Below are 15,600 nucleotides of genomic sequence, written 5' to 3'. Positions count from 1 at the left end.
CAGAAGGGAGCCATATAACTGACCAGGCGTTTGTTTGGGAGACAGGAGAAGCAGCGGGATGGGGAGGTGATGGAGGCTGCTTGCTGGTCTTGGCAGAGGTGACCCCACTCTGGGCTGGGTGCGGCAGCAGCAGCTCCCTTCCCAGCCAGTTCTGTGCTGGGGTTCTGGCAGTCGCCCTGGAAGCTGAGTCCAGAGCGTGTGCCTCCAGCCTTTCCAATGCTTCTGCAAGCTTTAGGGTATTTACGATATTCTCTGCTTTTTGAATATGCAGAGCTCTAATTGTCCTGCTGCCCTGCAAACTATAGGTGTTGGCAACAAACAACAAAATTCACAGGGAGGGAGAGAGGGGAAATGAGTGCTCTGGTAAAGCGGGCACCCTGGCAAAGCCCCGCACGCCCAGCCCTGGGACGGCTTACTCTGAGACGGAAAGAGCAATGATCATGTAGTCACGGAAGGCAGGGCAGGCGTTGTGTGCAGGGCAGACAGGAAGTTGAGAGCCGGGTGCAGGTTCTGAAGAAAGCCGTGTCCAGGAGGGTATCAGTGTGCTGTGCTGAAGGGTCATAGACTGGGTGTCGGGAGGCCTTGGTCCAGGCTCTGGCGTTGACACTGGGTAGCGTGTGACCTGGATTGGTCCCTCTGCCTTCAGGCTTCTCACCTATAAAGTGTGTGCACTGTGTTAGGCACACTCTTTTTGTCTCGCAGCAGAGGCTTGCGGGTGTAGCCAGGGTTCCTGGAGTCCTCTGTAGGTCTGGCAGGAGCTGTGGCTTCTCCGAGCCTGGTTAGGATTCTGGGGCTTCTTCTGAGTCCACAACCTGTCTTCTCCTTTCCTACTCCAGTGTATGAGGTGGTCACTGCCACGGGGGTTGTTCGCGGTGCAGGGACAGATGCCAACGTCTTTATCACCATTTTCGGAGAGAATGGGCTCTCTCCCAAGCTCCACCTCACCAGCAAGTGAGTACCCATGCATCCTGGGTGGGGTCCTGGGCCAGTGGTCCAGAAGATGGGGTTCTGGAGCTCAAGGATGCCTGGCTTCTCTGGGGAGAGGACAGGTCTGCCCACAGGCATATTAAGGATAGTGGGACTTCTGCTAAAGACAGACCAGGTATCAGACAGGTATTTCCTCTACCCTCCTGTCAACCTACCTTAGCCTCTCCCTTGATTTTTGTGAACAAAAACGCATAATTTCCATCTGAGTTCTTGAGAAGCCTTTGACGTTAGAGAGAAAACACTCAGGACCAAGAAACCTGGGTCCAGGGCCAGCTTCACCGCTGACCTGCCATCCATCTAACTTTGGCCAAATTTCTTTGCACCCAAGGTCTCAGTTTCCTCATATGTCACCTGGAAGCAATGAATCCCCTTCTTCCAAGCTCACAGGGCTGTGGGAGGAGGAAGTGAGATCATGTGTCCAAGGGAGCTATGAGCTTAACACTCCCTGCATGGCAGCCTCACCCAGGGACAGGCGTCATATCAAACCTGCCAGCCCACTAACACACACATGAGTCAGCATATGGATAACATGTATTTGTGTGTGTGTGAGTCTATGTTTGTGTAAATGTGCTTGTGTGTGTCTGTGTATTTGATATGTGTTTGTGCATGTGTGTGTTTGTGTACATATCTGTGTACAAGTATTTGGGTGTGTGCTTGTGAGTGTGTGTGTGTGTGTGTGTGTGTGATAGCCTCCATTTTCTTATAGCCCACTAGGGGTAGGGACTGCTGTCTTCTTTTTGATCCTCTCCCTGCATCACACAGGTGCACATGCAGATATACACATAGCAAAATATGAGGCTGCTTTAGGAGAACCCTGGGATCTCAGAGATGTTTAAGGGCCCTTAGGGATGGTCTAGTCGCTTGATTTCAGACTATGCTAAGTGGAACAGGATATTGGTTGGTTGGTTCTGGGTCCACCATGTTCCCAGCTTTCTCCGTCTTTTTTGACCTTTGGTCATCTTACCCACAGAGTTTCTGAGCATGATTGTATTTAAGCTAAGGGCTCTGCAGCTACTCCCCTCCAAAAAAAATAAAACCCAAACCAAAAAACCACTATTCTATTTCAACCTACACATTTTCTAGATGGGGAAACTGAGACCTAGAGAGGTGCAGTGAGTAGCTCAAAGTCATGGAGCTTTTTGATGGTAAAGCTGGTCCTCAACTTCCAGGCTCTTGATGTAAACGTTGTCCTTGACCCCTTGGCTTTGTGGCCCTCGGGGGTCAATAGGAGACCCCCTTTAGGTCCTCCCAGGCCTCCAGGTGTATCGTCACCTCCAGGGTTATCAGTGGAAACCACAGAGGGGTGGGGCCCACAGATCCTCAGATTCTGTGCTGAGCAGGCTGACCAGGCCCCGTGTCAATGGCTTACTCAGTGTGTGGGCTATGGCATAAAGGCTGCAGCGCTGAGGCAGGTGTAATGTCCTATTTTGTCCATTTCTGCAGAACAGGGTACCTGCCTTCTTGTACTGCTTATCCTGCTGAGTGGCTCGCTTGTGGAAGTCTTTCCTGCAAATGATGTGGGCACGGTAAAGAGAATACATGAAATGCCCATCCTCTTTGCCATGCATCCCCCCAGAGTGCCACCTGCAGGGAAAAGCCACTAGACTCTGGAGAGTTGGCCAAGCCGGCTTATGGAGCTCCAGCCTCTCTTTTTTAAACAAAAGGGACAATTTTCTCCTTTTGTGGTGGTTCCTCACTGTCTGTCCTCCTTTTATGTATCCAGTATCTTCAGATTCTTCCTTCTCACCTTTTTCACTTGTCAAAACATTCTCCCAGGAAGGGCCCCAAGAGTCACCTTTTATAACCTCGTGTGGCCTGTCACTGAGTCCCCTTTTCCAGGGTTTGACTTTCAGCCTTCTCTCTCCATTGGGAATGAAAGGCCGCATCACCAGTAAAGGGGTCTAAGGGATCAATGAGCTGGGAGGCCCAGGAGGTCTTCCTAAAAACGAACAAACAAACAAACAAAACAGTTGCTGTTGAGTTGATTTCGACTCATGGCAACCCCATGTGTGCAGAGTAGAACTCCTCCGTAGGGTTTTCAAGGCTGTGACCTTTCAGAAGCAGATTGCCAGGCCTTTCTTCTGAGGCTAATAGTCACACACTTAACTGTTTGCACCACCCAGGGACTCCTGGAGGTCTTCCTATTGTTGTGTGCCATTGAGTCTATTCTGACTCATAGCAACCCTATAGTACAGAGTAGAAGTGCCTCATAGGGTTACCTAGGCTGTAATCTTTATGGGAACAGACTGCTGGATCTATCTGCCATGGAGTGGCTGGTGGGATAGAACCGCTGATCTTTCGGTTAGCACCTGAGTGCTTAACCATTGTGCCACCAGAGCTCCTGGAGTCACACTTAGGCAGCCGGCTTGTGCAAGCTAACCCTATGAACAAGAACCATCATCCCCCCTCCCCAATTACCCCATGGGTGGGCTGATGGGGTCTCTGCCTATATCTGTGCCATGTTCCAGGTTGGGCAGCAAGAACATGGGTCTGGGCAGGACCCCAAAACTGGCTAGCGAGAGGGGTCTCCAGGAGCCCACAGCTCCTGTGGCTTCAGAGGTGTGGGCCTAGGTGGAAGCATCAGCTGGGTGTATCTTGGAGAGGCTGGAGAGGTGATGCTTAAGAGATGGATGGGTCTGGATGATTAGGGCAGATGTGAAGGTCTTCTTTGTACCTCCAGCGTTCATCCCAGTTCTTTGCAAATAGTCAGAGCTCAGTCAATGTTAAAAGTATCAGTGTGGCTAGAGTGAGACTTTATAGAGAAGGAAACTTAGTTTGGGCCTCAGGCAATGAAGAGGACTCAGACAAGAGAAGGCCAGAAAGAGGGTATTTTAGACTTAAGGGAACAGTTTGCAAAAGGACAGAGGTGGCAGGAGCACCTCGCCCAACGGGCTGGGTGGACACCAACCAGCTGGGAGTGTAGCACTGTGTTGGGAAGCAGAGAGGAGGAAGGTCAGAAAGTCAGGGTAGTCCCAAACTATAGAGGCTTTGAAAGCTGATCAGTGGAGGCTTGACTTTTGATGCTGGGCCTGAAAGATGACTGTGACCGTGGTGAACAGGACAAGTGGGGAGGGAAGAGACCAGAGGCCAGGAAGCCAGTTAGAAGGCTGCTGCAAGGACTGAGAAATTTCTACAAAGAGAATTACAGACTCAGTCCTTGCCATCTAAGACCCTTCCAATTGAAGATGGAAACCGCGAGTCTGGGAGGGAAACGTTGCTTTCCACGGGATTCCAGGTTGCTCAGGAACATAACCCAGATACAGATTACAGCTGAGTGAGCGCTTGGTGAGGATGAGATGCAGTCAGCTCAGATGCTCCCCCTTTACCCCAACCCTGGGGTCTGGTCTGGAAATATCCCCCACCCCCCACTGTCTGCTGCTGCTTCTACCTCTCCCCACTATGTCAGCCCAGCCAAAAACCACGTTCCTTCTCCTTGCTCTACACACATACACATGTATGCACATACACGTGGGTATGCAGAGGTGGTATACATTAGGGACAGAAATAAGTGAATGAGGGGCCCCTGGAGGAGGAGGCACTCAGCTACCCCGGGGGTCAGCTGGCGGGACCACCTGCATGGGGGCTGTAACTGCTCTAAATAATCTGGATTTTTTGACTGAAAGCACAGTTTCAATACCTACACACAAAGGCAGTGAAACTAAGAAGTTTATTAGCCACAGGTCCTAAAACAGAAAAGCATATGAGTCAGAGGAAGGGCAGTCCTCTGTCCCAGGTCGAGAGAGACAGAGACACAGACACAGAGAGAGAGAGAGAGAGAGAAGCAGCAAGCACCTGCAAGCACCTGTTACTTACAGGATATCTAGGGTGGAGGTCACTAGCTTACTCGAGCTTAGCTCTAAGTGGCTATTTTGAAAAAGTAACCAGGAAAGAAGGCGGAAAGCTAATGGTGGGAGCTCTAAGATTGGGGTCTTACCTAAATGTTCAGACCTTGTGTGTGTGCTGGTCTAGCATGGCCTAAGATGCCTAGGCAGCAGCTTAGAGTGGCTGCTTCTCATCACAACACACATGGACACCCTCAAGGCATTTTTGTGTGTAATAGGCTTTACTGATAGCTTAAGGTGCCAGAGAGAAAGGGTCAGGTCACAGCAAGCAAACAACTTAAAATGACATAGGAGACCCCCTAGTGTTAAAATTCAGCCCCAGTCTTTCTCGGAATTTCTCTCTGACCTCCTTTCTCAGAGGCAGCTTCTAGCCATGCCTCTCATCCCACCTTTCTCTCCTGCTTCTCCCCTGTACCATTTTCTATCTCAGCCCGCAATTCCTGCCCATTCTTTTGCCTTCTGTCCCATACTGAACGGCTTCACTTTCCACCCCTAAACGGCTTATTAGGATTTTTTTTTTTTTAATACAAAGATATTTTCTGCTCCAAGAGGAACTTTGGTGCCAGATGTTAAAATGGTGATTTTTTTCCCACCCTCATATTTTTTTTTTTTTTACATGGCCTGGTGACTAAATTCTTTGTATGCACTGGATCCTCTCAGGCAGCAGAGATGTGGCACGTTCGTTAGCTAACCCCATCTTGAGCTTTTCCTCCACCGCCAGTTACATGCCAACAATGTGGCCCTCAGAGGAAGCTCCACTCTTCTGGGTTCCCTCCTTCCCTTCCCAGTTATGCCCAAACCACCCTCAACACTGGGTCACATGTTCAGATTATGGCAAAAGGATGGGATTTCACGTATCTTCTGAATCGCGGTTCTCCCGTTGAGCGTTCACTACCTCAGAGTGTCAGAGAAGGCCTGGCATTTTACTTGCTGGCTCTGCCTGGCTGGCGGCTAAGATGCCCTGTGCTGCTGGGTGGGGGTCTCAGTTGGGTGGTGGGCACTGGCCAGGGCTGCATTAGCCTTTGACTATCACCCAGGAGCCACAATGAGGCCAACGCTTCCCACCAGGAAATGTGAAGAAGTCTGTATTTCTGATGCTTCCTTTGACCAGGGACCCTCTGTTCTTTGCTATTTCTACCCCACCCTAGTCAATTTTCTGAAACCCACAGGAAATTTAGATTCCAATTAACCAGAAGTGGGGATTTCAGAATCTGGTCCCTGAGTGGGTTGGGGATGCGGGTTGTTTGGGATTATCTCGGCCCCTTCCCAATTGAAGGGAGTTGGTGTAGCCCTGTCTCCGTAGCCTCTTCCTTTCTCTCTCCCGAGGAGACCACCATGACCCAGAAGGGCTTCTGCTTGTCTTTCGTTTTGTAAGCAAGGTGGGAGATTGCTTCACATCCCATAATATCCTGAAATGCTCCAATGTGTTTCCCAGACACCATGTGAAGCTCTCCCTCTGCCTCTTTCTTGGCCCACCCTGGTAAACTTTCTCCCCTGGCTTCCCTCCTTCCATCTGTCCCTTCCCCCACTCCCCACATCTACACACAGGAATGTGACTGTAAGGCACCTGATTGGTTATTTAACAAACACACAGGAACAAGTGCAACCAAATTCAACCTGGTCACGTGGGGAGGTAACTCCCCTTCTTAAATAGGCCCTTCTGAAGGAGCAGGGCTCCCCTTGACTAAATGGCCCCTGTTGGAACCTCTCTTCTGGGAATCCTGTCAGGCGCACCCTAGAAAGCCTGCTGCTTTTCTTCCAAGCCACATCTTATCGTTGGCTAAAAATGGAAATGCTTATCCTCCTCTTTCTCTAATCATTGGTGTGGGTCCCAGATCCCATGGACCCTCAGAACGTGAAGTCTAGCAACCCAGACGCCCATTCCGAAGACTATGCCAGAGGCAGCCCGCTGGCAGAAGTGGCTGCTAAAATAAGGGACGGAGCTTTTTTCATATTACAAGAACATTACATGTTCCACTCGGAAAATTTGTAAAAAAAAATACATTAAAAAAAAAAAAACATAGACAAGAAAAAATAATCAACACTTTTAATAGTTTTACCATCGAGACACAGTATTTTTGTATAAATCCTTCTACTCTATTGTTTTTAAATGAAATGGTTATCCTATTTGTATTGATTGTTCTGTTTGCACATTCTGTTTTAACCCTGGTGGCGTAGTGGTTAAGTGCTATGGCTGCTAACCAAAAGGTCAGGAGTTCGAATCCACCAGGTGCCCCTTGGAAACTCTATGGGGCAGTTCTACTCTGTCTTATAGGGTCGCTATGAGTCGGAATCAACTCGACGGCAGTGGGGTTTTGGTTTTGGTTTTTTTCTTTTAAGCCTATAATATAAACATGTTTCTGTTTTAGTAAATATTCTTTTTTTTAAATTGTGGTAAGTGTATATGTAAGGAACATTTGCCATTTCAGCATTCTTTACGTGTACAGTTTAGTGGCATTACTTGTGTTCATCATGTTGTCCAAATATCACCCTTACCCATTCCCAAATGATAGGCATTGCCCTCCACTGAAGCTCAGTATCCCCTAAGCATTGAGTCCTCTTTCCCCCTCCTTGTAGCCTGCCCCCACTATTCTTTTATAATATGATTTTTAATGGCTGCATAATATTCCACCACATAGGTGCCCAAGGTGGCTGTTTCTTAGGGTATTTATTTGATGTAGAAACTCTTGTCTGTTTATTCTAAAACTCAGTTGCCTTGTCTTATACATTGAAAGAGACATCCCCCTTATTCATGTCTTTCTTCTCCATTCACACAGCCCTGATACGCAGAATCGATGTTCACGTGCTTTTCAAGTTGTCTAATTCTCGTGGCTCTGAACTCAAACCGGAGGTGTGTCGTGATTCACCCTCAGAAGGGAGGTCGGGAACGCCAGCATCAGCCAGATCCCCGTGATTGCTGGTTTGGTTTATTTTAAAGGCAGTCCTTGCACCTTAGCAACCTCCAACCAGTCATGAGTCAACTTCTCAGGTGACATTCATCTCTCTGCCTCTCTCCTACGAGTTGCCATCAAGCTGGTTTTGACTCATGGTGACCTCGTGTGTGTCTCAGTAGAACTGTGGTCCATTGGGTTTTCAGTGGCTGATTTTTCAGAAGTAGGGCAGCAGGACTTTCTTCCTCGGCACCTCTGGGTGGTCTTGAATCTCCAACCTTTCAGTTAGAGTCAGGTGCGTTAACCATTTCCACCACCCGAAACACATTATCTGGACTCTATTGAGCACAGGTAGCTTTTCTGTCCAACTGACTACCAGGAAGGAGGCTTGGGAAGGGGGAGATCTGGGTCCAGTAAGTTTATTTTCCCAGGAAGGAAGATTTACTGATTCTTCATGGAGGAGGCTTATTTTCCTTTCTCTTCCTCCAGAGCTAACAGAAGACAGTCTCCATCTTTATTAAGCAAAAGGTGGAGTAAAGACTCTCTGTGCCCAGTTCCCTCTCTCAGCCCCTCCCTTCTTCTGGGGCTGAAACATGAGCCTCAGGTTCAAGCAGTAAGCCCGGCAGTCTTCCATTTCACTCTAGCTAGGCCCAGAAGTTTCTACCATTCTCTCCTTCTCACTCCTCTCTGCCCCAAACTGCCCCTGTAGGGCCTCTTTTCCCTGCTGCCTCAGCGTGCATTTTAACCTCATTTCCTGAGCTCTGCACTGCTCTAGAAGGACCGTAGGCCCCATGTCTCATGATGCATCCACCTAAAGGAAACTTCTCCCCAGGCAGATTGTTTGCTGAAATGGGTCCTTTTGCAGAATTGTGCTTCTGGGCTCTGTAGAACCTTAAGAGTCTTCAGTTAGCCAAAGAGTCTGAGCCTTGTTCCCTGGGGAGAAGGCCCTTCCTTCCCCTTTATTTTGAAACATATCGATGGTCAGTGAATAGGTGTCTTAGTCATCCAGTGGTGCTGTAACAGAAATATCACAAGTAGATGGCTTTAACAAACAGAGATATATTCTCTCATAGTCTAGGAGGCTAGAAGTCCAAATTCAGGGTGCCAGTTCCAGGGGAAGTCTTTCACTCTCTGTCAGCTCTGGGGGAAGGTCCTTGTCAACAATCTTTCCCTTCTCTAGGAGCTTCTAAGCACAGGGACCCTGAGTCCAAAGGACGTGCGCTCCTGGTTCTTCCTGCTTGGTGTTAATGGGGTCCCCCATCTTTCTGTTTGCTTCTCTCTTGAGATTGTCTCAAGATACAAACTAATCTTGTAGATTGCCTCCTGCCTCATTAACATAACTGCCTCTACTCTGGCCTCATTAACATCATAAAGGTAGGATTTACAACACATAGGAAAATCACATCAGAAGACAAAATGGTGAACAATCACACAATATTGGGAATGACGGCCTAGCAAATTAACACACATTTTACACATTTTAGGGGGACACAATTCAATCCATAGCAGTAGGCATATATGTTTTCTGTGGTTTTCTTTTCCAACGGGCCGTGTGCTGGTCCTGAGAACCCCGGATGCTCTGAGTGAGGTCTATAGCTCTCAGGTCCACAAGGCTTCACTGCTGAGGCAGAAGAGCTGCTTGCCGCCCGGCTTGAGTGGCTGGGGTCCTGCCTTGCTGCACAGAGGACAGAGAAGACGTCGACGTGAGATTCCGGCTTCCACTCCTAGAGGATGCAGTGGCAAGGTTGCTCTAGCCCTCCTGGGTTTAAGCTGCTTAGGGGCTACAGAGTCTGGACGTGCGTGGACACATCATTGCTGAACGTCTCAGGTGTACTTTCTTCTGTTCCCACTGTTTGCAGGATGCCAGCTGTGCGTTTCCCTCACTGCCCCCACTTCCCCAGTTGTTGGCTTGGGATTGTGTGTTCCCTTTCTTGTTGGAATGGCAGGACCATGGGCTACCACCCAAGGTTTGCATCCACTTGGGGCTGCCATTGCAACTTTTCCTAGAGAGCCAGACAAGTGAGGAGGAGAGGCAAGGAGGCCGGCAGACCCATGAGCACCGAGGCATTTATCATGCCTTCCTTCCTCCTTCACCTTTCCAACTCAGAGCAACCACAGGGCATTGGATCCTGGCTTTGGAGAGCCAGGTTCTAGCTACCAACTTGTTTATAAATTGGGGCTAATAGTGCCTTCAGTGCTTGTCTTAGTGACACGTGGCAAAGACCAGATGAAAGCCTGGATATGAAAGCGAGGAAGGATTAGTAACTGACCTTGCTCTCCTCCTCCCCAAGCCCCGTCAGAATCTCAGATGGGATCTGGTTGCTCAGGGTGCTTCCCAGAAGTGGAACGATGGAGGAAGAAGGAGCTGCCCGCGCTGGCTCTCCTCCCTGGCCTGGGAGCCGAGTGCTGATCTGTTCTAACTGCACGTGTGCTCATTACAGGAGCAAATCTGCTTTTGAGAAAGCCAACGTTGATGTGTTCCGGGTGAGAACCAACAATGTGGGCCTCATCTACAAAATCAGGTGAGAATCTGGCCCCTACCAGGGAGTGTGTATGCGGGTGGGGAGCAGGTAGAGATGAAGGCAAGTAGATTAGGAATAAATTTCATTACTGACATAGCCTAGGTGTTGATTACTCTTGTGATGTCTCTGCTGGGCTACCAAAGGCCCAAATCTTTTCCTCCATCCTGAACGACAGTCCCCTAAACTTTCCTACTAGAGATGGATTTCTTTGGGTTAAGACAAACTGATACAATTTTTCACAAACTTGAGAAATATGCTCTGAGGGACACTATAGCATAGTGGTTAGGAGCTCAGACTGTGAGTTCAGATGGTTGTTATTAGGAATCATTGAATTGATCTCGACTCGTAGTGACACCATGTGACAGAGTAGAACTGGCTGTAGGGTTTTCTAGACTGTAATCCTTACAGGAGCAGATGCCTGGGTTCAAACCTCTGCTCTGCTATTTACTAGCTGTGGGACCCTGGACAGGTTACCTCTCCAAGCCTCGGTTTCTTCATCTGTAATAACAGGGCGTAACCTCCTAGTTAGTGAGAATGCAATGAGTTAAAATTCTTAGAAAGTCGCTGGTGCACAGCAAGCAGTAGGTGTTACAGAGACCAGGTCATGTGGCAGGATGCCATTAGACAGAGCACTCCCTCCTGCTTCTCTCTGGGGGAGTTTTTGTGAATGTGTGGGAAGGACGACTCTATAAAACCTCATCACAGAGTCAAAAACTGTAAACTCGTTGCTGTAGAGTTGATTCCAACTCATAGCAAACCTATAGGACTGAGTAGAACTGTTCCATAGGGTTTCCAAGGAGCAGCTGGTGGATTTGAGCTGCTGGTCTTTTGGTTAGCAGCCAAGTTCTTAACCACTGCACCACTGCAGAGGAAGAGGCTTCAATTGCCCCTTATTTACCCTCTTCCCCTTCTATCACCCTCCACCATTCAAGTCATGCCCCACAAGTCAGATAATGTGGCTGGTTTTCTACCTTCTGTTTATTTCCCTGTTGTTATTCCTTCCTTTAGTAAAGTCTTGATGAACTGTCTTATTTGTCCTTGACTCAGCTGGGCTTCAAGAAGTGGCATGTGTATATGCTTGGGCCTTAGTATGAGGCGGGTGGGGGCAGTGCTTCCAGAGGCCAAGGTCAGGAAATAGCACTCATCAGGAGAACCTCAAAGGGGAAGATCAAAATGGTCCCACTGAAAGCCTTTGCCATCTAGATGTTCTTCACTATGGAAGGCGATGTTTCCTTGCAGGCAATGCAATAATGTAGCATTTGTTAATATGTACATCCGCTTTGCAAGGTATCCCCATTTCATAGATGAGGAAACTGAGGTTCAGAAAGGTAAAGTAATAACAGCAACAACAAAATGATAGAACCTCTTTTTTGGAGTAAGCATTGGGTACTCCAGTGTGGAAGGGGATGTCATCTTGATTCTGCCAATGACAGTGTAGGTGTCTGCTCCTGCCCCAGGATCGAGCATGATAACACAGGCTTGAACGCCAGCTGGTACCTGGACCATGTGATTGTGACTGACATGAAGCGGCCTCACCTCCGTTACTACTTCAATTGCAACAACTGGCTGAGCAAGGTGGAGGGCGACCGACAGTGGTGCCGTGACCTGCTGGCCAGCTTCAACCCCATGGATATGCCCAGAGGTCAGTGCCTGGACCCGCCTGAATGGTGGCCTGCTTTCCATCCCTCCCTGCCAGGCTAGGTTCACCCAGGTCTTGCTTTGGGCCATTTCTACCTCCTCCTTTCTATTCCTCCAGGTGGGCCCAGGCGAGGCTCCCATCTCCGCTTTGTGGACTTCCCACAAGCAAGCTTTTGTGCTGTGGGGTTCAAGGAAATGGGAGACCCAAGAGAACCTGGAGGCATGGTGGGAAGATGAGTGTAGCCCTGTGTACAACCTATGTTCTCAGCCATTCTTGTGGATGGGTGGCTGGCAAGAGTCCCCTCTGAGTTCAAAGGCACCCCCTGTCTTCTTGTTCCCTTGCCTTTCTTACAATGCCGCAGGACAGTGTGTGATTTCCCTGGGTCACACCCAGGGCATGATGGATGGGAATCTTCCACTGTCCCCATCATAATGACTTGCAACTTCATTGATTCTTTTTTTTTTTTAAAGAAATATTGATATTTTCTCTTATTACGACAGCCAATTTAATTATTGCAGAAAATTTAGAAAATTGAGGTATGCAAATACGAAAAAGAACACCTATAATTCCATCACCTGGAAAACATCACTGGTGACATTTCTGTGGATTTGTTTCTAGATTTTTCTATGTATATATAGTTTGAAAAAGTGCACAGATACTGCATACCTTGCTTTATGGCATGTTTAGTTTATATCACTATTACTGTCCAACACCCCTGCTTGTAATGGCTAGGTAGTGTTCTGGTATATGGCGCTACCTCTTCCTACCTCTACTTTCTTATCGTTGGACATTTGTATTGTGCTCCCCCTTAGAAATTTTTTTGCTATTGTAAACAACACTTTGTAGAATATAAAGAGCTCTAGTGGTACAGTGGTTAAATACTTGGCTGCTGACTCAGAGGTCAGCAGTTTGAGCCCACCAGCTGCTCCATGGCAGAAAGATGTGGCAGTCTGCTTCTGTAAAGATTACAGCTTTGGAAACCCTATGGAGTAGTTCTCTGTCCTATAGGGTTGCTATGAGTAAGAATCAACTTGACAGCACACAACAACAACAACAACATGGAGAATATTACTATGTCTAAATTTTTGCTCAAATTTATGATTCTTTTCTTAAGATAAATTCCTAAGTGGAATTTCTAAGACAATTGGTTAAGGCTTTTAATGAGCATTTCCAAATTGCCCTTTTGTTGTTAGGTGTCCTCAAGTCGATTTCGACTCACAGTGACATATAGGCCAGAGTAGAACTGCCTCATAGGGTTTTCTAGGCTGAAATCTTTACAGGAGCAGATCTCCAGTTCTGCTTTCTAGTGGAGCTGCTGGGTGGGTTCGAACTGCTAAACTTTTGGTTAACAGCTGAGTGCTTAACGGTTGCACCACCACAGCTCCTTCCAAATTGCCCTAGAAAGAGTGTGTCAGTGCACATTCCCACCAGCTGTAAGCAAGAACCCACTTCCCTCACTCTTGCCAGCACTTGGTAGCATTGTTTGATTTGCCAATTGGATAGGAAAAAGCGGGTTTCAACATTCTCTCTTTGATTACTGGTGAGGTTGAATATTTTTCATACATACATTGGTCATTTGTATTTCTTTTGTGAATTGTCTGTCTACGCCCTTTACCTGTCCTTTCAACTGGGGTGAATTTCATGGATTTCCTCATAGACACTAAAAAAAAACAAACCCGTTGCCATCGAGTCGATTCCGACTCATAGTGACCCTATAGGTCAGAGTAGAACTGCCCCATAGAGTTTCCAAGGAGCACCTGGTGGATTCGAACTGCTGACCTTTTGGCTAGCAGCCGTAGTACTTAACCACTAAGGCACCAAGGTTTCCTCATAGACACTAAGCACCTTTAAATCTTGATCCTTTACTAGGATCAAAAACCCATTGCCGTCGAGTTGATTTTGACTCCTAATGACCCTGTAGGACAGAGTAGAACTGCCTCTTACGGTTTCCAAGGAGCACCTGGTGGATTCGAACTGCCGAGCTTTTGGTTAGCAGCCACAGCTCTTAACCACTACGCCAGCAGGGTTTCAGTTCTTAGCAAATTGTCAAACTTGCCCACTTCCTGTTTTGTTCCCTTAGCCTCCCTTTTCTGGGTATTTTTCCCAGAAAATGTCTTTCTAGCTCCTCAATGTACCTTCTGTTTAGTTGCGCAAAAATCTAGGGTTCCACTGATAGGAGTAGAGCTTTTGAAAAGTCACCACTGAGAATGAATTAATGGAATACAGTGATTTTCCAACTTTCTGTAAGGATCAGCCAGAGCTGCTTTCTTGACTCTTAAAGGGAAGACAAAGACACTGGCTGAGTCAGGCTGCCTGGGTCCCCAGCCCCTCATGGACTGGAGGGCTTTAGATTTTTAGTATTTCTAGACCAGAGACTTCCAGATTGGGTTCAGGAAGAAGGAATGAAACAAAGAAATATTAAGATATTCAAATAATTGCACTGGTTAACAAAGGGTTAAGTTTGCTTTTCATCTGAAATTATACCAGCTTGGTGTTTGGCTATTGGAGATTTTTGGTAAAGAAAAATGGGGAAGATAATCATTTCTTTGTATGTGTAGTTTGGTAGAAAACATATTCCAAACCATGGGGTATGGATGATAAGAGAAAGCGAGAGGAAGGGAACATTCTCAGTGTATATTCCACCTTCTCCCAACCCACAAGGTAGGGTGGATTGTTAGGGAGACTTGTTCCTCTCCCACCACTCCTGGGGGCTGTCTCCTGAAAGCCCGCGGCAGGGCCTGGCTGATAATCAGCTGAAACCTTCCTTCACACCTGCTCCTCAGAGAAGGCATTCCAGGCCGACCCACTGACCCTTTGACCAAAGTGATAAGCAAATAGTTGCAGGAGGGGAGGGGGGTGAAGGGGACCTGGACCTTGATCAGGTTTCCAGGTGGTTCTTCTGAAGGGGATCTCATATATCATGCCTAAAGGCATGGGTGTGAGGGGAGCTTGCCCTACTTGTGGGTGCAGAAGGTGAGCTGCGGGGTGCTGGGACGGCTGCTCTGGAGAGAATATCTTCCTCACTGCAAGGCTGGTGGTCTGACAGCCCACCATGGAGATTGCTGTTCCCTTTCCAGGTTCCTCTTTAAACAGACTTCGCAGAAAGGCGCCTAACATATTCCTAATACATTGGGGTGATGGCTGTCAGGGCTGCCCTCTTCCCTAATGGAACACTGTAAGGGGGTGGTGGGCATCAGCAAAAACAGAGACAGAAGGTTCACAAAGAAGGACGTAGAAGTTGACCATCCTCACAGTTTTGTGAATGGAGGCTCCTAAGATGAAGTTCAAGTTCTCAAGTGGTAGGTAAATATGGCTGCATCTGGACATTAGGGAAACTAGGCAGCAGGACCAACCAAATGGCTTCGCCTTTTGGTTTTCTTTGTGTCTGATCATTGGGGATCTGTTGCTGGGGACTGAGGAGGCAGGTTGATATCACTACCACAAATAAAAACTGTTGTCATTTGTTGTAAATATAAGATATACACTAGTACATACTAAAATAAATACCTAACTATTAGATAAAATGACAATTATGTACCACTGCTAGCATCCTGCCTACCATCCCTGGTATGCAAATGCACTCTGGGAAATATTAGCAGTCCCTATTCTGAGAAGAAGGGAAAGTGGAGGCTAGGAGGGAGGGGAGAAAGGCTGGTAATGATATTTGAGCTCTCTTCATGAGTCCCTATTTCACTTCATCTTTACAGTATCTCTGGGAG

The 15,600-nt window shown here is 47.7% G+C and overlaps 1 protein-coding gene across 1 annotated transcript in view; it reads left to right on the top strand.

Annotated features, from left to right (window-relative positions):
- LOXHD1 (lipoxygenase homology PLAT domains 1) overlaps positions 1–15,600 on the top strand; it is a 186,099-nt gene that overhangs the window by 23,238 nt on the left and 147,261 nt on the right. Inside the window, exons 2-4 of the mRNA XM_049901744.1 lie at positions 837–951; positions 10,162–10,242; positions 11,700–11,884. Coding sequence (XP_049757701.1) covers positions 837–951; positions 10,162–10,242; positions 11,700–11,884 — 381 coding nt within the window. The remainder of the gene's footprint in view (positions 1–836; positions 952–10,161; positions 10,243–11,699; positions 11,885–15,600) is intronic.

This window comes from Elephas maximus, chromosome 11 (genome assembly GCF_024166365.1).
Source record: "Elephas maximus indicus isolate mEleMax1 chromosome 11, mEleMax1 primary haplotype, whole genome shotgun sequence".
NCBI classification, from domain to species: domain Eukaryota; kingdom Metazoa; phylum Chordata; class Mammalia; order Proboscidea; family Elephantidae; genus Elephas; species Elephas maximus.
This window is presented reverse-complemented; position numbering and strand designations above follow the sequence as displayed.